The sequence below is a fragment of the Gossypium raimondii genome, chromosome 1 (genome assembly GCF_025698545.1).
Source record: "Gossypium raimondii isolate GPD5lz chromosome 1, ASM2569854v1, whole genome shotgun sequence".
Lineage (NCBI taxonomy): Eukaryota > Viridiplantae > Streptophyta > Magnoliopsida > Malvales > Malvaceae > Gossypium > Gossypium raimondii.
The window spans coordinates 3,523,518-3,546,084 of record NC_068565.1 but is presented as its reverse complement, the minus strand read 5'-3'; the positions used below and the strand labels follow the sequence as shown (position 1 = coordinate 3,546,084).

The window sequence follows — 22,567 nt, the reverse complement described above, 5'->3', positions numbered from 1 at the left end:
TGGCCGCTTTTGATTTGTTTCTAAATTTATTCTTTCATGCTTTGCCGCTCTTGGGAACTTAATTAACATTTATGCCGTGCGATTGAAAAAACAATCTCGCCAGTGTGGTTATTGTAGGTGTGAACTTGAATATGAGAATATCCAAGAAATCTACTCTCTGTTCCATGGACTTGGATTTTTCAATGGGATCTCTTTATTTTTGTTTTATGTTCCTAATAGGCGTAGTAGTGTTATGAATGTTTAGAATTGCACAAAAGCAATGAAAATATTCTATTGCACCACCAAATTCAATATCTCTTTAGGCTCAAATTCTTATTTGTTAAGTTGTGGAGATCTATAACAATAAAAACCTACTTAAAAAATATAAAATTAGTAGATAGCAACAAGTAAGGTCATATCCATAAAGAAAGGCGATAATTTTATTTCTTTAATCAACATGTAAAATAAAAATAAAGGAGTTTAGAATTGAAAAATAAAATTAAAATTAAGCAAAATAAAAGAGATTATAAAATAAAATCAACAACCTATGTAATTATATTAAAAAATATTTTAAAAATACTTGAGTAGTTGTCGACTAAAATAAAAGATCTATACAATTAGACATGAAACCTCGTCTAGCGTGATCCATGGGTTGGGTGGAATATGCCTAGCTCGACTTACATAACACAAAAGGACCAAAGCGATGATATAAAAACTCAAAGACTTAAATGCTTTTGTGTTTCAATGAAGACTTAAGACGTGCATTCTCTTGGTCATCCACATTATAGTTGGAATTTATTAAATTGATAAAGGTTTATCTACAAGTATAAGGTCCAAATTTATTTATATTTTTTTACAATTTAAAATCTTCTTTTCTTTTGCTTTTCATTATAAAATAATAAAATTAATTGTATTAAATTATAAAAGTTTCCGCTCTTGTTAGAATAAACCGTTTGAATATAAAATTATTATAATAAACTCTAAATTTAATATTTCAACTTAATACTCTCCCATGCATATGGGACTAATACTTATCAACATAATCCAAAAGTTTTTGATTTTGGTATTAAACCACACAATATTCTTCTTGATGAGAATTATAATTTAAAAGTTTTCGATTTTGATCTTGCTAAATTGTTTTCTATAGATGATAGCATTGTCTCTCTCACTGTGGCACGAGGAACAATAGAATATATTGCTCTTGAATTGGTTTACAAAAATCTTGGAGGCATCTCATACAAAGCCGGTATTTATAGTTTTAGAATGTTATTGATGGAAATGATAGGAAGGAGAAAGAATGAAAATGCTTTTGTTGACGACACTAGTCAGATATATTTTCCATCATGGATTGATGACAGATTGGATCAAGGAGGGGACATGGAGTTAAGAGATGTTTCTGACGATGAAAAAGCAATGGTGAAGAAGATGATAATAACAACCTTTTGGTGTATACAATTATTGCCTTCTGACGATGAAAAAGCAATGTGGATGATTTGCTAGTGACAGGAAGTAACAATGCTATGTTGACAGACTTTAAAGGAAAAATGGAGAGCATGTTTGAGATGTCAGACTTAGGAGAAATGACCTATTTCCTTGGTATGGAAGTATCTCAGAATAAACAAGGGATTTTCCCAAGCCAAAAGGCTTTTGCCTTGAAAATTCTAAACAGGTTCTCCATGTTGAACAGTAAAGCAACTAGCACACCAGTTGCTATTGGAGAAAAGTTGACCAGCCAGGGTGATTTCGAGAAGGTATCCTTCTGTACTTGACAGCCACAAGACCAGACATAATGTTTGCAGTCAGCCTCCTGTCCAGGTTCATGCATTGCTGCAATGTGAGCCATTTTCAAGCTGGCAAGAGAGTTATCAGGTACATCAAAGGTACTCTAAGCTTTGGGATGATGTTTATCAAGGTTGACAGCATGAAGCTCCTTGGTTTTGTTGACAATGATTGGGCAGGCTCAATAGATGATATATAAATATATATATTTTAATTTTTAAGTGATGATGTAACACAATCTCAGAGAGTTGCATCATAAAACTTTCAAATTTTTCAAGTTTAGGAACCAAAATATACTTAATCGTGAAGTTCAAGTGTCAAAGTAGAACAAAAAAGACATATGTACTAAAGTCCACCTAACTATCAAGATTAGGGGTCAAAAATTATATTATCCCTAAATAATAATATGGAATGTATGTAGAATTAAAATAAATTTAGTGGGCTGCACACTGCCTGTTTAGGCTTCGTCTTTCCTTTTTTTCCTTTCCTATCATGACCGGATCGCCCACCCGGCCCAACTCGATTTGGGTTAGGCTTGGATAAATATTTTTATTTTAATTTAAATAATACAAAAATTTTAAAATTTAAATTTAATTATAGAAATATGTAAAATATCAATTAAAAACATTATTAATATTTTCGAATAAAAAACGAGCTTTTGGGTAAGTTCTACATTTTGATAACTAGCCACACAATATTCTTCTTGATGAGAATTTTAATCCAAAAGTTTTCGATTTTGGCCTTGCTAAATTGTATTCAGTAGATGATAGCATTGTCTCTCTCATTGCAGCACGAGGAACAATAGGATATATTGCTCCTGAATTGGTTTACAAAAATCTTGGAGGCATCTCATACAAAGCCGATGTTTATAGTTTTGGAATGTTATTGATGGAAATAGTTGGAAGGAGAAAGAATGTGAATGCATTTGCTGACCACACTAGTCAAATATATTTTCCATCTTGGATTTATGACCGATTGGATCAAGGAGAGGACTTGTAGTTTGGAGATGTTTCTGACGATGAAAAAGTAATAATAAAGAAAATGATAATAACAGCCTTTTGGTGTATACAATTACTTCCTTCTGATCGTCCTTCAATGAATAAGGTCTTGAAGATGCTTGAATCTGATGTTAAACTCCTTGAGATGCCTCCTAAGCCATTCCATCAACTTCCTCTTGAAACATCAATGGAGGTTCATAGTTGTGAGAACTCTAATGACGAGTCAAGTAAATCACTGGATACTGGTATTACAACAAGTTGAAATATTGTACGAGGTTAGAAACATTTCACTTCATTTTAGCTTTATATTATTTTACCTTATATATTACTTTACATTAGTTATAAAATAAAATAATATTATTTAATAAACTTTAAAATAAATAAGAAACTAATTTATAAAAGACATTTAAAAGATTTAATTTGTTTATTTATCTTTTATTAATAATAATATATGAATTTTAATTGGTGCAAGATTTTATCCGTGTTGAAAAGTAATTAATAAAATAATAAACATCATCCAAACCAAAATTAACACAAATTTACCTTAAGGATAAAAATAATCATCGGTCAAAATATATAGAATTAGATTTACCTTAAAAATTATTGTTCACAAATCATAATCTCTTTTAAACTCTTAAATAAAAAGAAAATACGCCTTTAAACACGCTTTAACCGGTGCCAATTGAGCGTACAAAGTTAATAATGGTGGAGTTTCATAATCTATATTCCCTCCAGCCAATTATACATAGAAAAAATTTCAACTCTTCATCACGAGGAGTACAAGGGATATAGGCAGAGAGAGAACACCAATGAAACACGAAGAGGCATCCCTTTTTATATCCCAAAATTTTGAGTCTCACATTATCCCTTCGAGAATAAAAGTTATAAATCTGAAAATTTAACCGAAATATCCCTTGACATGGATGAACAAAAAGAAAACGAAGACAGCACCAAACAAACAAACGAAAATGTTCAAAATGGAAATCCTTTACGCAGTATTTTTTTCGATGATTCGGCCAATGGCTTGAGACCTTTGGCATGTTTATAGAACTCCAAGAGTTCATTTGCCACATCTTGTGGATGGCATTTAATAAACACATTCAAGAATCGATTTTCCGTCATCCTCAATGCTGTCAACATGATCGATCCTTTAATCTGCGGATCAAGCTCCATTTCCTTTAGTTTCCGAGCCAACGATATCCGCGGTTTCAATACGGCTTCGAGGTTGCTGAACAACAAAAACGGGTGCTCAAGAACCACTCTTGGAGACAGCTTCATGGTTCCCAAAACAAATGTCATGTTCCTTTGAACCTTATCAACCGAGAGTGTCAAAATAAGAGGAGAACGTCCCAACAAACTCCAAATCTCTTCCTCTGAACATCCGAATTTCTCCAAGTTAGTCACCTTTTCACGTATAGTCTCGATCCGCGATATTCCGATGAGTGAAACTACGTACTTGTACATTTTGGAACCTTTTGAAACCCTTGTTTTCTTTATGTATTCCATCTTCTCCTCATTGAAAGAAGTCCTTGGGATCAATGTGGGACGTGAGATGAGCATAGCAATCAAATCACTTCCACTAATGCCAATCTCTTCGTACAATGCAATGACTGGTTTCATGGTATTGTGAAAATCATAGGTCAAGAGTGAAGGGTTCCTAACAAGTGCTTTACGAAGCATTTCTCGCGACCCGAACAGGTTAATTAGGAACTCAATCCGCTCGTCGAAGCAATTATTGATACGAGAACAAAAGAAACGAGGACGACAATTGACCATCTTGACAATGTCGGAACCGCTGAGTCCCAAGCTACTCAGCAAGTTGAGTTTGGATAAAAGGGAAGTAGCTTGAGCGTTGCGCAAAGAAGGTTGGCGTGAAAAGATCTTCAACAAATCGTTTTCACAGCAACCCCATTGCTTGAAAATCTCGATGGAGTCTCTCGGATGCTCTATAGCTTCTTCATTCGGGCTTTCAACTTGGTTTGGGCATATCGTCGAATAGGTGGTGGTAATTCGAAAAACAGAGTTTGACTGGCGGTTCGATGCGGAGACAAGGAATCGAAACTTGAGTAATAGATGAAGTTTGGGGAACATGTGAGCTTTTTCAGTGTAATTTTAAGAGAAAATGTCAGGGAATGGAGTAAGCTGTAGGTGAGGATTTTTGAGAAAAATAAAAAAGGGCCAAAAGAAAGAAGAGGAAGCGGAAAACACACACACACACAGATGTATCGATGTAATAAGGGCTTCTACTTCATGTAAGCGGGTGTAATCGGTGAGTTGAGCCAAACTTTCAAACTTAAACTCAATGGAATGTCAATTTTTAACTTTCAAACTCCGTTTGTTTTAATGTAAAAATTTTCCAGATAGAAAGAGGCGTAGAGTTTGGGCCGATGGTTACTGATTTAATGTAAAAACGCCCAAGCTTGGATTTAACCCCAAATCCGATACAAAATCAAGCAATCGTAATGGAGATCGAACCGATATAGCAAATCATTAAGGTAATGAATTTCAGATTAGAACATAAATCTCAAGCAAAATCAAGGAAAATCGAAAACTCTCTCTCTCTCTCTCTTTTTTTCTTTTCTGAAGATGAAATTTTGAGGCAAAGAAAATTTTTTTAAACGAACACAACAAGTAACAGATCGGAACCCTAATTTGTTTGATAGATTCAACGAAGAAGGGTCAAAGACGGAATCTTTCAAGGATGGGAGGACGGATCTAAACACGATGTTGAAGAACAGAGAGAGAGAGAAAGCGAAGGAAATTTGGGAGCGGTCAAATCCACAATTTTAGAATTAGATTATGACGAAATTTAAATCATTGGTTCATTGTTCTAATTAATCTTAATGATTAAATAAATTATTAAAATAAAAATACTAAAATTAAGTTTAATTAATTTTTTATTTGGTTCAATAGGTTTGTATCAGTTCTCAAATTAATTGATTCAATATTTTATTTTTGAATCAACACTATATAAGTTTCAATTTAATTGATATGACTAATCTGTTTAGTTCCATTTGAGCAACCTTGGCCAAACTAGTCAAACCATTTAATTAAATCTGGTTCAAATTAAATAATTAAAAATTATTAAAATTATAAAATATAGTTCAACTGATTCAATCATCTATTCAATTGATTTTAAATTGATTCAACTAGTTCATCTTGACTCACGAGTCAATCAAATTTTACCTCTCTTTGAACCGATACTTTAATGGTATTTGATCAAACAAACCCGTTCTGATTTGAAAACAAGAATTAAATCTTTATTTTAATACAAAATGTTTTTGTGAGATATTGTCTGTATTTTCATTATTATTTTTTGTAAATCGATAGAAAATTATTAACAAGGATAAAATCAAAATGATTTTTGAAGTGTGGACGTTTACCAATTTCAATTTTTTAAATTGATGTAAAACTTCAAAAATATTTCTATATAAATTTTGTATATTAAAATTCTAATATTTTTATTTTAATATCGTTTATAAATTATTGTTTATAGTTTTGAATTATTAATTTTTTTGTAAGGATTATTATTCATTGTAATCAGGAATGATCTATTTACATAATATAATTATTTTATTTTTCATATTATGTAACAATTGGATTTAAGTTTTACGTAATCATTACATTGATGTCTAATTTTCGTTGGATACTGTTATTATAACAATTTCAAATATTGCATAAGGTTAGAAATATTTCACTTCATTGTCTTACCTTTTGGTTTTGTATTATTTTGCCTTATTATTATTATTATTATATATAAGTATCTTATTATGTGTGTCACATATGTACATAGATAACTATAGTTAAAAATAAATTTTGAGTAAATTTGACAATGATATTATCTTTAAATTTTAATTTTAAGCTTCATTATTTTCACATACAATTAATAATGTACTATTGCTAATAATATTATTCAGTTAAAGAAAAAGCTTTTACCTATGCGTTAAGTTATTGTTCATAATTACAAATTTTCATTAATATCACTATTTGTTCTATTTATATTTTTGTCAAAAAATATTTAAATTTAAACCATAATCGAAATTATATATAAATTAAAAGTAAACTACATAGATAGATTGAGGTTTGAGTTGAATTGAATTGAATTAAGTTGGTTAAAATTTTCATGTTTGGATAAACCCTTTGCCTTAGATTGAGTGCATCTAAAAGTTAATTTCTGAATAATTGTAAGAGTTGCTATCACAATAACCTCCTTTTGTATTATTGCATTGCAGAGGTTGTTGGCGAGTCACCGAAGAATCCATTGTGATGAGGATGTTTGATGTTTTGTTTCCTTTTTTGTTGTTATAATGATTGAATCCAAATATTTGTACATTCTAGTTGCGATGCCTTATCTTTTGTTTTAGAACAATTTTGTTGCCGTATTTGAGAATGTTGGTATTATTGTTTTGTTGTAATTGACATATCGAATTTTTTGTGCTTTAAATATTAGATGTGTTGTCAACTTTATAAAATTGTTTAATGATTCTCATTTAATTCATTTTAAATAAATATCATTTAAATGAGCTAAATAAATATATATATATATAATTTTGATTTTAAATAAATAAAATTGAGACAATCGAATTTGTTTAGAATCTAAAAGTTTTAGCACATGCTTTTATGAAGATATTTCAAAGACATAACTAAGAATCGGTACTAGGTGTATTAGTGTAAGCCTGATGCATTGTGACTTAGTGATACGTTGTGACTTAGGATCTTTTTGATTTATGAAGTTTTATTCTAAAAAAAAATATTTTTGATAAAAAAATAAATTTAAATAATTGTAATATTTAATATTCAAAAAGTAACTAAAGAGACTCGAAATTCCAAAAAAAATGGGCTTCAAGTCAGGCAAAATAAGTAATTACTCGAAGCACACATATAATCCAATCTAATGATTCAACTTTTATAGACTTTTGATATTTAACTGTGCTAAGCTAGACTTCATTTAAAATGAAACGCATGTATTTTCAAATTTAAGCTTTTGAATTAATTTAAGTTGATTGTTGTGATAATTAAAATTAAAATTTAGATTTTAGATTTGGATTTAATTTAATTAAATAATTTTTATACAAATTAATTAGGACTTATATCCTATATTTAAATTTTATTATTTTAAACTCATGCAAAATAAATGAAGACATATATAATTATTCTAAAATAACATTTAAAACCTACTTATGAAGCACAAATACATATATGTAATGAGGGTACGGCATGATATGATAATTTTTAAAAATAAGGATACGGGTATGACAGAACACAACAATCAAAAGTATTTTTATAAAATCAGATGTGCTTTGATTGAGGTGTTTCCCAAAAAAAAAAAAGTGTAAAAAATTGATCAAAAATAAAATATTAATCCCAATTAAAGCTAAAGACTAGTTTGGTGTGCATCAGACTGATGGGTGGGTGTTTCCATTGATATCCCAAATAGAAATGGGAAGTTTGGTGCACCAAACTAGTGTAAGTTTGGTTTAAAGATATAAGATGGGTGGGTGTTTCTATTACAAAGTTTGGTTTAAAGATGTGTCTGTTCCTTTAATAATTTCAGTTTGCATTTTAAGTGTCAGACTCGAATTTTTAGTTACAACATCTATCTTTGTTTTTTTATTCTTTTATTTTATGTTACTTTTTTTTTCACAATTAAATTTTATGATACTAATCAAGTATCATGATTTTGCATCTAAAATTTATGAAAATCTAACAATCAAATGAAAAAAACTAAAAACTAAAAAGCATTTCTAATTTAGTATGACTTGGTTATATGCAAATTGTTGTGTTTAGGTTAGTATCAAATTGGATGAGAAATATGGTTTGGAAAATGGCTTATTTTCGTCCCACACGGTAGAGACTAGAGGTGTCCATGGGCGGGCTGGGCCTGAAATTTTTTGCCCGTGACCTAGGCCTAGGCCCGATCTAGCTGGAATATGGGCATAAAATTTTGTCCAGCCCGCCCAAGAAAAATTCCTAAGCCCAAGTCCGCCCGCCCATTTTTAATAAACACCAAAAATTATTTTAAAATAAAAATTAAAAAAGTATTTTAAAATATTTTAAAATTGAAAGAATAAAAAATAAATATTTATTATATTGGGCGGGCCCGGCCAAAAAGTGGTGCCCGGGCCGGCGGCCTCATTTTTTCCCTAAACCCATATTTGGGCCTATATTTTGCCCGAACCCTCCCATATTTCAGGCGGGCCGTCGGGTCGGGCAGACCACCCGCCCATGGACACCTATAGTAGGGACATGGGCGTGTGTCTCAACCGTATGTGACACACGGCTATGTGGCACTCGTGTGCCCCTATATCTTCTTAATAATGCAAGTCAAGATGCTCACACGGCCTAGTACACGAGTGTGTGGCTTGGCCGTGTGACCCAAGTCGAGAGTTACACGAGCACGAGACACGAGGCCGGACACGGCCGTATGCCCCTATTTCAATGCCCATATGGGCGTGTGACCTTACAACTTTGAAAAATTTCAATGTTTTCTAAAAAATTCTTTGAGTATCCCAACTTGTTTCTATCGCATATTTTGGGCCTCGAGGGCTCGTATAAATGACAATATATTTGTTTTCGATTGATTTCTGACATGAATATTATATGATATGAAATGTTTGAAATGTCTGTTTATTTGATTTGTAAACTCTGGTAATGCTCCGTAACCTTGTTTCAGTGATAGATACGAGTTAGGAGTGTTATAATTATCTTATTATGTGTGTCACATATGTACATAAATAACTATATTATAAAATTTGAGTAAATTTCACAATGATATTACCTTTAAATTTTAATTTTAAGCTTAATTATTTTCATATACAATTTAATAATGTCCGATTGCTAATAATATTATTAAGTAAAAAAAACTTTTACCTATGTGTTAAGTTATTGTTCATAATTTTGAAATTTGACTATTTGTTCAATATTAAATATTTAAAATTTTTGTTAAAAATATTTAAATTTAAACCATAATTGAAATCATATATAAATTAAATGTACATTGTATGAATAGATTTTCGTATCAATTTAGTTATGTGATCAATTGAATTGAGGTGAGATGAATTGGTTAAAATTTTTATGTTTGAATCAACCCTTTACCTTATATTAAGACAAGATGTGTTTAAAAGTTAATTTTTGAATATTTATAAAAGTTGCTATCACAATAGCCTCTAATTGTGTTATCGCACTGCAGAGGTTGTTGGTGAGTAAGAGGAAAATGCATTGTGATGAGAATGTTGGATGTCTTATTTCCTTTTTTGTTGTTATAACGACTGAGTCCAAGAATTTCAACACTCCAGGTGGGATGTCCTATTTCCTTTTTTTTAGAATATTTTTGTTGACATGTTTGAGAATGTTGGCATTATTGTTTTATTGTTGACATCTAGTTTCTTTGTGCTTTGAGTGTTGGATGTGTTGCCGACTTCATAAAGTTGTATAGTGGTTTTCATTTGGCTCTTTTTAAATAAATTCTATTAATCGAGCAAATAAAATTTACTATAATTTAGGCTTTGTATTGAATCAAACCAATTGATTTGAAACATATCTAGACTAATTGGCTGCATTACTACTGTACAAATAATATTTTTAATGCGTTTATTTTATTTGGGATCTTAAATTTTTGTGTTTTATCCCGAATTTTTAGAGTTTTGTTACAAGTGATTTGAAAGAGGGTAAATTTTTTATTTTAATATCTCACATGGAATAATGATCGGTGATTGAACTGAGACTCGATTGGTATGATGGTTTGAACAAAGAAATTGAATCAATTTAATAAGAAATTGCTTGAAATTGGTAAAATTGAAAATTGAGAAAACCCCAACTGTTGACCATGATTAATCGGTTTAACAAAAATTTCTTTTATTGTTTTTAGATTTTTATGAATGTTTAATGATTTATTTAATTATTGTTGGTCCGGCATCAAACTAATCAAACTGGTTGAATGGAGAACTAGTGGTTTGAGTGATTTAACCACCAATCCGATTATTAAATAATGGACATGGCACTTAGAGATTGTACCACGTCATCTTCTAAAAATTTATATAAATAACTTTTTAATTTTTAAGTGATGATGTAGCACAATCTCATAGAGTCGCATCATAAAATTTTCATATTTTCAATTTAAAAATTAAAATATACCTAATAGTTAAATTCAGGTGTGAAAATAGACCAAAACAAATATGTACTGAAGTGCACTTAACTATATTATCCCTAAATAACAATACGGAAGGTATGTAGAATTAAAATAAATTTAGTGCCAAGAATTAAAATAAATGAATGGGTGCTGAATCGGGCCCAAAGTTCGTAAAAGAATGGGCTTCAATCACATCTTATATTAGTTCAAAATTAAACTTACCTTCGTTTTCATTTTCATAAATCCTATCTGATCATTCAACTTTACACACCTTCAATTTCAACAAACTCTGCTAAACTACAGCTGTGACCCCATACAACTCAATTCAATTTGAGTTAGGCTTGGATAAGTATTTTCGTATCTAGATCGGCTCAATTCAAATTTAATTTAAATAGTAAAAAAATTTTTTTAAATTTAAATTTAATTATAAAGTATATATAAAATATTAATTAAAAATATTTTAAATATTTTATTATTTTTGAATAAGAAAAAATGTGCTCTTGAGAGTTGGGTCGAAAACAAGCCTAAGACTTAAAACTTTTTTTAGAATTAAATATTGTTTCAGCCTAACCTGATCCATGATCAATTCAATGCTAAATTGACTTCATTTAAAATGAAACTAACTCTAAATCTATTTTTAAATTCAAGTTTTGGTATTTGTACCTTTTAAAAATTACAAAAGAAAAAGTTTTCTTTTTTATTTATGAAGTTCTATTCTTAAAACAAAAGATTTTTTTGTTATTGAAAAGTCTTGCTCCCTTGGTCTCCCTGGTGACGTAATCCTGGCTCTGTTCTTGGAATCTGATATGCTTTGATTGGGGTCTTCAGTCCTCAATAATGCTTCCTCTCACAATAAAGTTTTCTTACATATTTCCTTGCTCCCATTGTTGTTCTTCAATCCTACCCAAAATTTTAGCATGCCAAAATTAAAAGCAATACTACCATTGTTTGTTCACCTAATGGCCGCTTTTGCTTCATCTGTAAATCTATTCCCTGTGCTTGCTTTGCTCGGCATCTTATTAACCAAGATTGTGGCTCTACTTTTTGTGGGAATTTGAATATCAGTTTTTCATTCCGATTAAAAAACTAACCTTCCCAGTGTGGTCATTATGGCTTTGAATTTTAGTGTGAGAACCATAATCGCACCACTTTGGTTGAGAGAGGAGGGAAATTCTCTGTCCAACAAATCTTTTACGAAAATTATATAATACGAAAGGTTGATGCGAGCTTGGACACGGATGATTGCAACTCTCTTCCTCTTAGTTCTGTATATTATTATTATGATACTTATGATTATGAACCACTATCTTTTTCCCTTTCTTTTTGTATGACCTACCTTTATTTTTTATTTTATTTTATGTTACTTTTTTTCGCAATTTAGTTGGCAGTACGTAAATATTCCACCGTTGTGGATGAGTTTATTTTTTTCGCAGTCTTTTAATGCTATAATGTATATTTTTTATTTTGGATTAAATAATTTGAATAAATTTTGTCTCACCTTTCATTATATTAAATAATTTTTGTCAACTAAAACTCTTATACTGTAATACATGTTGCATACTTTTGCAAACAAAATATGTAAAGAATTGTTGTAATTTTTGAGCATATACCACAAAATAGAATATAATGTTTTAGATTACCTTCCATTGATTTTTTTACACAAATTTGGAATTTTCCTTTACACCCCTTTATTAATTTTACTTTGATTTGTTGAATATATAATCCAGATTGTCAAACTTGAAATTTGCCTTCAGAAACTATATGGACAGCTTTGTATATTTCCTTTTCCACGGCCCCCATGTCTACTACGATATCAACGATTCTATGCCAAGAAGTATGCTTCCCAAAATTCATTAGAATTTAGAAGTGCTTTGATTTTACTATTTCGCTGCTCTCTTGAAATAATGATATTTCGTTTTTATTCGTGGTTTTTTTACAGGAACTTATATTCTCTGTTTGGCAATAACAGGTATTGTTAATTTTGGATTTGCAGATTTGCATTTTTTCAGATACAAATTCTAGCACTGGTTAAGAAAAGATATTAGCAATATTCTTGGGGGAAAAAAGAATAAGGAGTCTATCGTACTATACAAGTTCATATTTAATTTCACTGCAAAACTGATAAATCTATAGCATTCTTTAAGGAGTTTGAATGCCGAAAACAATCTTCTTCTACTTATACGAAAGAATATTTTTTTGTCAAGTAAAGAAAGATGTTGGGTTTTTGGTTAAGTTTGTGTTCATAATGGTCTTGTTTAGAACTTTCACAGGTTGTAAGTTTGGTGAATATTCATATTGCTAAAACATTCAACAAAGTTAAGCTCTTGAATCGATCCATTGTCTTTTTTTTTGGGTTGTCTTGCATCTTTTGGTGATTATAGACTTTGTTTCATTAATGAAGATTGAAGGTTATTATATTTGTACTTTGTCCTTCTTCAAGTATATTTGACATGAATATAAAAGTTGAGTATCCTTGATGGACCATGGTGAGGTTAGAATAATTGGTATCCAATTTGAATGATTTACTCCTTCGTGTGTGCAGTTCTAAGTTTGAATTTGTTGAGGTGCAACTGCTAGAATATAAACCATAACATATAATTCGGAATTACTTTTCTTGGGTTCTCAATGGCCTTTCAAAGTTTTTCATTTGGTATAGAAGGGTAAACACAAGGCATCACTGTTATTCCTAAATTAATACCATAAAGTAGTGAAATTAATATGCCCTTCTTTTAAGTAGTAGTTAATTATAAAACAACATAAAACTATCACATTGTATACTTTTTCGAGAATGTAAGTTATATATCATTTGATTAACTTCACAAGTATTGATGTATTACATTGTATTTCTTTAAAGGTGGAATTATCTTTTTGAGGTCATTTCCTGGGATAATTTGTTTGTTTGCTCTTGTTACGTACAAATGGAGAAGAAGACATTTATTCATGGATGATAAGATCGAAGAGTTCCTTCAAAGCCAAAATAATCTAGTACTGATAAGGTATTCTTTTAAAGAAGTTAAAAAAATGACTAAAAATTTTAAAGATAAATTAGGTGAAGGAGGTTATGGCTCAGTGTTTAAAGGAAAACTTCGTAGTGTGCATCACGTGGCAATAAAATTGTTGGGCAAGTCAAAGGGTAATGGCCAAGATTTCATAAACGAAGTTGCTTCTATTGGGACAATTCATCATGCTAACGTGGGAAAACTTATTGGATTTTGTGTGGAGGGATCAAAGCAAGCTCAGGTATATGACTTCATGTCTAATGGATCTTTAGATAAAATCATATTTACAGAAGAAAATAAGAACACTTTGGGCTGGAAAAAAATGTTTGATATTGTGCTTGGGGTGGTTCAAGGAATTCACTACTTACATCAAGGACGTGACATGCAAATTCTACATTTTGATATCAAGCCACACAATATTCTTCTTCATGAGAATTTTAATCCAAAAGTTTCGGATTTTGGTCTTGCTAAATTGTATTCAGTAGATGATAGCATTGTCTCTCTCACTGTGGCATGAGGAACGATAGGATATATTGCTCCTGAATTGGTTTACAAAAATCTTGGAGGCATCTCATACAAAGCCGATGCTTATAGTTTTGGAATGTTACTAATGGAAATGATTGGAATGAGAAAGAATGTGAATGCATTTGCTGACCACACTAGTCAAATATATTTTCCATCTTGGATTTATGATCGATTAGATCAAGGAGAGGACTTGGAGTTGGGAGATGTTTCTGACGATGAAAAAGCAATGGTAAAGAAAATGGTAATAACAGCCTTTTGGTCTATACAATTATGGCCTTCTGATCGTCCTTCAATGAGTAAAGTTTTGAAGATGCTTGAATCTAATGTTGAACTCCTTGAGATGCCTCCTAAGCCATTCCATCAACTTCCTCTTGAAACATCAATGGAGGTTCATAGTTGTGAGAACTGTAATGATGAGCCAAGTAAATCATTGGATATTGTTACTATAACAAGTTGAAATATTGTTACTCTAATGATGAGTCAAGTAGACATCAACTTCCTCTTGGGTTCTCTCATGACCTTTTTTATTTATGAAGTTTTATTCTAAAAAAAAAATTCCTTTTGATAAAAAAAATTTAAATAATTGCAATATCTATTCAAAAAGTAACTAAAGAGACCCGAAATTCCTAAAAAAGAGGGGGGCTTCAATTCAGGCGAAATAAGTAATTACCCGAAGTACACATATAATGATTCAACTTTTGTAGACCTTTGATGTTCAAATTGAGCTTTTGAATTAATTTAAGTTGATTGTTGTGATAATTAAAATTTAAATTTAGACTTTAGATTTAAATCTAAATTTAATTAAATGGTTTTATACAAATTAATAGAACTTATATCTATATTTAAATTTTATTATTTTAAACTCATGCAAAATAAATGAAGACATATATAATTATTTTAAAATAATTATTTTAAAATAACATTTAAAAACTATTTATGAAACACGGACAAAGACATGTAATACTGTGCGACATGATATGAACATAGTGATATGATAATTTTTTAAAATAAGGATACGGGTATGACAGGACACAACAATAAAAAGTATTTTATAAAATGTTTTGACATTATAATGTTTCATTTGAAATAAAAATATTAACATTTTGTTACTTTATAAATAAAATAATCAAATAAGTAAATTAAGTAGACAAGTATTGTACGTCCAAAAGAAAACTAGACAAATATTATATTATATATATTCTTATCATTATATTTGTTTAATTAAAGGTTGTTGTCGCTCTTAGCGACTTAAATGTTTTTTGTGTTTCAAAGAAGACTTAATACTTGCATTGACTTATATTAAAAAAAATGCTTTCATTGATTTGTTTGTCCCAATTGTAGTTGGAATTGGTTAATGTGATACAGGTTTATCTACAATGTTCCAAAAGTATTTAATAACTTGCAACAATATTAATATTTTTCTTTCTGGATAATGATTTTAAGGATTATTATTTGATAGAAAGAAAAATTCCACAAGCAAAAGTTAAATAATAACAAGTGGTCTTTAAATTATATTTAAAATCTATAAATAAATACATGGACATGCATATGTGATCTTGTGATTTTTTTCCACAATGTACCGAATAATAATTTTAAAATTAATCATAATAAATTGTATATTTTATCACCTATAAGTCATGACAATGAAATTCAAAATAATTAGTTAGATTAAACCAATTGAATATAAAATTATTATAATGATAACAAATTTGTTTTACATATTTTATGTGCTCAAATCAACTTGTTTTTGAATTAATTTCTGCTGATTGGTGAATTTTATTTTAAATCTTATCAAGAACGAATTTCGGATGCTTTAATTTGAAAACAAGCAAAAAATGATTAAATTGAAGGATGAGAAATTAAAGAGAGGTCGAATCAGAAATTTGGAGACATTTAGGGTTTGATCATATTTTTGACTTTGTATAAGCTAAAATTAGAAAAGAAATCTAATATTTATTTCATGTAATTACTGGGTAGGTGGGATTAGCCTAATCTTAGCATATGGTTTATGGTGGCATGGTGAACTTGAAAAAATACATCTTGATTTTCCTAGCAATTGAATAGAAAAGTCAATTTATTTTCTTTTTTTACTTTGCATGAAAGAGTGCAGGCATTCTGCCAACTTTTGTTTCCATTTCAATATTTTGGCTTAATTGTTTCCTAAGCTGATCTTCCCCTTTCACCTACCACCATTTCCATTCAAATCTACTTCAATAACCAACCAAAGCATTATTAATTAATTTTATGCTTCAATAAATTCAAATTAGCATTAAGCCAATATTCTTTCCAGTCAGGAATCGTGAGAAACATATTCGCACTAAAAATCCTTCAAATCGGTATTCACCATCTCTCCGGAATATCGGGATTGACAAATTCATCCCTTAAAGTTAACTCGATTTCAATTCAAAAAGCGTGTTGGGTTTTAGTCATTTTGGCAGACAGTTGGAGAGACAAGTAGGCCGTGCTGTATTTGGATTTTTGCGAACAAATCAAGGGAGATAGTGATCAAATTTAAACGTCTTGCGCAGTTGAGGTTGTTAATTTGAGTTGTGCTGTTCAGAACACAAGGCTATTGGAATCTTGAATCGCAAGCGCGTGCATTGTGGTTAGATAATCGATAAAGGTTTGTTTGCAAGTAGTGCTGGAATCAACTATGAGAGGTATAGTTGGTGGTTAGGACGTTCTTAACCGCTATAACCAACTTATTATTTGGAGGAGAAAACTAATTTCGAGGATTAGTTCAGAAACTGAAATTCACCGAGTCTAAGGCTAAGGCTTATTATTTTTGTTTACAAAATTCGAATTTAATTTCTAATTTAATTTTATTCCTGATTTATTTAATTGTTTATTTATACTGTCTCAATAATTTAATTTCTAAACATTTCGAAACTCCCCTAATTTATTTTATTTATTTTAAAGCAAATCGTTTGGAGTCGTCGGCATGTCTATTGCCACGATTATCGACACGACAAAAATTATGTTCACAAGAAAAACATGAAAGTTGATCATAATCACCAATCCCTATGGAATCGTCCAAACTACTATTTATTACTGTTTAGAGTTATTTTCTTGTAGGAATTAATTTATTTGGTGGTTTCGATGCCCATCAAATTTTAGCGCTGTTGTCGGGGATTGAAAATTTTTTTAATTTTCATTTGTTTTCCTTATGACCAGGTCAAAACTAGGGTCTCTAGAATTTGATCCAGAAATAGAGAAATTGGCTCAAAAACTGCGAATAGAAGCCACTCAACGTGGTAAATGACGACAACCTCAGTTTAAAACAGGATTTTACATCGATGACATTTTCTCATTCGATGAACCAGATGATATGGCAGAGCAAACTATATGCCAACTTGCAACAGCCCTAGATGAACAAGCTCCCCTATGTATAACTTATCGGGTGGGAGAAATGCCATTCGAGTTAAAATCAGACATGAATTATCTATTTCCTACCTTCCGCGGATTACAGAATGAAAATCTGCATACCCATCTCAAGGAATTTCATATGGTTTGCACAAGCATGAAACCTCAAAGAGTAACTGATGATCAAATTAAACTTCGTGCTTTTCCTTTCTTGTTAGCCGACTCTGCTACATAATGGCTATTTTATTTACCTCCAAGGTCTGTCAATACATGGTTTGACATTTCTCATTTATTTCTTAACTGGTTCTTTCCAATAGCTCGAGCAGTTAAATTAAGGAGGGACATTGTAAGAATTAGGCAAAAGGAGACTGAATCGCTCTATGATTACTAGGAGCGATACAAAAAGTTGTGTGCAAGTTGCACACAACATAGACTGTCTGAACAATCACTCTTGCAATATTTCTATGAGAGGTTACTCTCGATGGGAATTGTTGACACCATTTTTTGATAAAACGGGGTCGACTTGGATTTTGAAAAAGAAAACGAAAATGGGAGTCGCCACCAATCCTTTTTTTGATGAGGTGTGATCGGGTCACCTCGAAAAGTGGTTGTTTTTAATAAACGATTTAATTTTTATTAAAACAACGATTTTGGTCTACAAAATTCAGAAAAACGGGTTCGGGAGTCGGTTACGCACGAGGAAGGATTAGCACCCTCGATACGCCCAAAATTGGTACCTAGTTGATTACTTAATGTCTTGATGTCGAAAATTAAAAAAAACTCGAAAAGAATTTAAAAATACGATCCCTCTTTATATTGTTTTATTTTAAAATTTACTCGAATAAATCAAAATGAAAAATGCCTTCTTATCTTGAATTAACAAGATGTCAAATCCAGTAAGTTAGGACACGGCACCTCGTATTTTGAGAGTAAGCTTGCCCTTTATTTTTCGTTGTTTAAACCTCATTTATTTTAATTTTTAAAGGATATTCGGTTATTTAGGATCAACGCGAGAAAAATCGAAGCTCAGTAAGTTAGGGCACGATTTTCTCGAATTTTCTAAATATGGAATATTGCCTTTATTTTTGAAAAATCCTCGTATCGAGAAAATAACGTGTCATATCCAATGCGTTAGGACACAACATATTGAAATCCCGATAATGAGCTTTTATTTATTTATTATTAAAGAGCATTCTCGATTATTTAGATTCAACAAAAAATTAGAACCCAGCACGTTAGGGCCCAATTCTCTCGAAGATCTCAAGTATCGAGTATTGCCTTTATTTCCAAAATTTTCCTTTTTTACGAATTTGGGTAAAAATTGATGTGACGGAATAACAATTACGATAATGCGAGTAAAAATAATACGAGCAAAAATGACAAAAATAAATATATAAAAAATCAATTATATACAATAACAAGTAAATAAATGAAATAAAAAACTAAAACATTTTTTAAAATAATAATGGACACATAAATAAATAAATAAACATTAAGTAAAACAATAATGATAATAAAGAAATGAATAAAACTATAAAAATTTAAAAATGCATGTATGAATTTAAAAAAATTAAAATACAAAAAACTACGTAGGTATATATAATGAAAATATGTATGTCTATACGTATATATATGTGTGTACGTATAAGAATTATAAAATATGAAAACGTAATTACATATATATAAATAACATGCGCATGTGTATATATATTACATAAAGACAAAAAGATATAAATATGTATATTATAAAATAAAATAACGTAAGTATGTACATACATTTATAAGTATATGAATTAAAATATGTAAATATATAAGTATATATATATATGCATGTAGAGAATATGAAATATAAAAATATATATTTAAAATAAATAAAGAATATGTACATGAAAAATATAGTAAAAATGTATATGAGTATATATATATTTTATAGAAAAATATGTACGTATATAATGACTTAAATCAAGTAATATAAATAATAAGAAAAATATTAGGTAAATAAGATATACACATATATATAACTTAAAATGAATAATAAAGGAACTCCCCTTTTCCCCTTTTTTTTTTAAAAAAAATAATAAATTAAATGAACTAAAGGATGAAATTAAAATCAAACCAAAATTCGGGGGTCTAAACTGTAAATAAATAAAAGAGGGTGGTTCGGGACCGAATTGGGACGCGCTCAAACAGTGAAGGACCTATAGGGAAATATTCCCCAGCCCTAAACGCATTGAGGGTCTGCGCATGGTTTATGGACCAGATTGAAGCAGAAACAAAACTCGCAGCCCATAATCAAAAGAATAAAAGGTTAGATTGCACTTCAGCGCAATATGGAGGGACTAAATGCATAAATTACCCATTAAGGGCAAGAATGCGTTGATTTCCCCCCTCAAACGGCACTGTTCTGCAATCCATAAAAGCAAAAAAATGCTTTCTTTTTTTTGAACCTTTAATGCACTGTTTCATTTTCTGCAAAGAATACAAAAGAATAAAAAAAATAAAAGGGCTTCCCCTTCTCTGCTATTGGAACCCCGCCGTCATCCGCCGCATCCCCGTCGCAACGCCACCGAGGACGGTGGCCGGAGTCATGCGGAACCAAAGGGGTTCTCAGCCCGAGCCCAGCAAAACAGGTAAGAAAAAAAGAAGCCTTCCTCGTCCCTTCTTTAAACTCGTCTCCGGTGACAGAGAACGGGACTCCGGCGAAGAGACCGTAACCCAGGTGAGTTTTTTATTATTTTTGATTATATGAAGAAAAATAAAAAATAAAATATAAAAAAAATGCAAAACAAATTTAAATAAACACTTCAACAGAGAACAAAGTTTCACCTTAAGTTTTGCTTTTCTTTCTTAATATTTGTAAAAAACGGAAGAAGCTTACAAAGGTTAGATTTCGGCTTTTATAGCCAGATACAACTATTCATATCCATTGTTTTTTTTATTTGTTTGCGATTTGTTTTCTTCTCTCTGCTGCGTGTTTATTGCTCTCTGCAGGTGTCAGAGGCGTCAGACGCATGGGTGGCCGGTGATAGGCGAGCAGTAGCGGCAGTGGGCATGCGTGGAGGCTGAAAAGAGTTAGGGAGGCTAGGGTTTTTTTGTTTTGGCTGAAAAATTTTAAAGTTTGTGGGCCAGGGTTATATTTAGTTTGGGCTTGTAAAAGTTTTGGGGTTGTTAGGTTTTTATTTATGTTTGCCTGGGCCCGGGCGAAAATTGGGTCTTACAGCTGCCCCTCTTTGCTCATTGTCGTGTAACGGGAATGGAGCAAAGACTGAGAAAGACCAATTTTGCCCGGTCTCGCCGAGTTTTGACTTCTTCTAGTGCTTCTCTTCTTCAAGTAGCTTCATTCCAGTCCGCTGCGTCTTCTTGCTTTGATCCACTTCACGGCAACTTCAAAAAGAGGTATGCTTGTAGCTTTAATCCACTCTGCTACAACTCCATGGGGATGAGATTGGTTTTTTTTCGTCTGCTCCACTACTGCTTAGGGAGATAAGACTTGATGCGATCTGCTCCACTACTGCTTAGGGAGATAAGATCTGTGGTTTTGTCTGCTCCACTACTGCTTAGGGAGATAAGACTTGATGCGATCTGCTCCACTATTGCTTAGGGAGATAAGATATGTGGTTTCTTCCGTCTGCTCCACTACTGCTTAGTGAGAGAAGACTTGATGTGATCTGCTCCACTACTGCTTAGGGAGATAAGATCTGGTTTTTTTTCGTCTGCTCCACTACTGCTTAGGGAGATAAGACTGGTTTCTTTCGTCTGCTCCACTACTGCTTAGGGAGATAAGACTTGATGTGATCTGCTCCACTACTGCTTAGGGAGATAAGATCTGTAATCTTCAATCTATTCCACTACCAACCAGGGAGATAGAATTATCGACTTCAATGTACTCCACTGTAGTCAGGGAGGTAAAATCTGCCATCTTCGATCTTCAATCTATTCCACTGCTAACTAGGGAGATAGAATTATCGGCTTCAATGTACTCCACTGTAGTCAGTGAGGTAAAATCTGCCATCTTTGATCTTCAATCTATTCCACTACTAACCAGGGAGATAGAATTATCGGCTTCAATGTACTCCACTGTAGTCAGGGAGGTAAAATCTACCATCTTCAATCTGCTTGCTGCCAAATACAGGAAGGCAAGATCTGCAATCTTCAACCAGCTCTACTACGACCGAGAGAGGCAAGGTTTGTGTTCGATCTGCTTCGCTGTTAATGCAGGAAGGCAAGATCTGTTGTCTTCAACCAACTCTGCTACAACTGAGAGAGGCAAGGTTTGTGTCTTTGATCTGCTTCGCTGTCAACGCAGGAAGGCAAGATCTGTTGTATTCAACCAGCTCTGCTACAATCGAGAGGCAAGGTTTGTGTCTTTGATCTGCTTCGCTGTCAACGCAGGAAGGCAAGATCTGTTGTATTCAACCAGCTCTGCTACAACCGAGAGAGACAAGGTTTGTGTCTTTGATCTGCTTCGCCGTCAATGCAGGAAGGCAAGATCTGGTAACTTCATTGCTCTGTTCCCTGAGGAACATGACCTGTATAATCTATTTTATGAACCTATTTATGCCTAGTGATTAGGATGACATGATTAGAATGAATAAAATGCTCATAACTAGATGTGTATGAATGACATTTGAATGAATGTCGAATGTTATGAGAATGATCCCTTTTAATGTTTGGGTTGTCGTTCCTCATTGTTTGTCAAGGTTCTATCACTGATGTTTTCCGGTTCAGCAAGTATCTTTGACATAAGATTCAAAGAAATAGTCTCAATTTAGACTATCCTTTCTCAAATGTTTCCA

General features: G+C 31.6%; 2 protein-coding genes and 1 pseudogene across 2 annotated transcripts; 2 read left to right on the top strand and 1 right to left on the bottom strand.

Moving 5' to 3' along the window:
• The first annotated feature begins 1,251 nt into the window (after positions 1–1,251).
• On the top strand, positions 1,252–3,064 carry LOC105786658 (probable receptor-like protein kinase At5g39020; annotated as a pseudogene).
• A 664-nt stretch (positions 3,065–3,728) lies between these two features.
• LOC105776279 (transcription termination factor MTERF9, chloroplastic) lies at positions 3,729–4,847 on the bottom strand. Its single transcript, XM_012598850.2, has one exon. The coding sequence runs from the start codon at positions 4,845–4,847 to the stop codon at positions 3,729–3,731; it is 1,119 nt and encodes a 372-aa protein (XP_012454304.1).
• A 9,058-nt stretch (positions 4,848–13,905) lies between these two features.
• On the top strand, positions 13,906–14,400 carry LOC105786657 (rust resistance kinase Lr10). Its single transcript, XM_012613164.1, has one exon. The coding sequence runs from the start codon at positions 13,906–13,908 to the stop codon at positions 14,398–14,400; it is 495 nt and encodes a 164-aa protein (XP_012468618.1).
• The last annotated feature ends 8,167 nt before the right edge of the window (positions 14,401–22,567 follow it).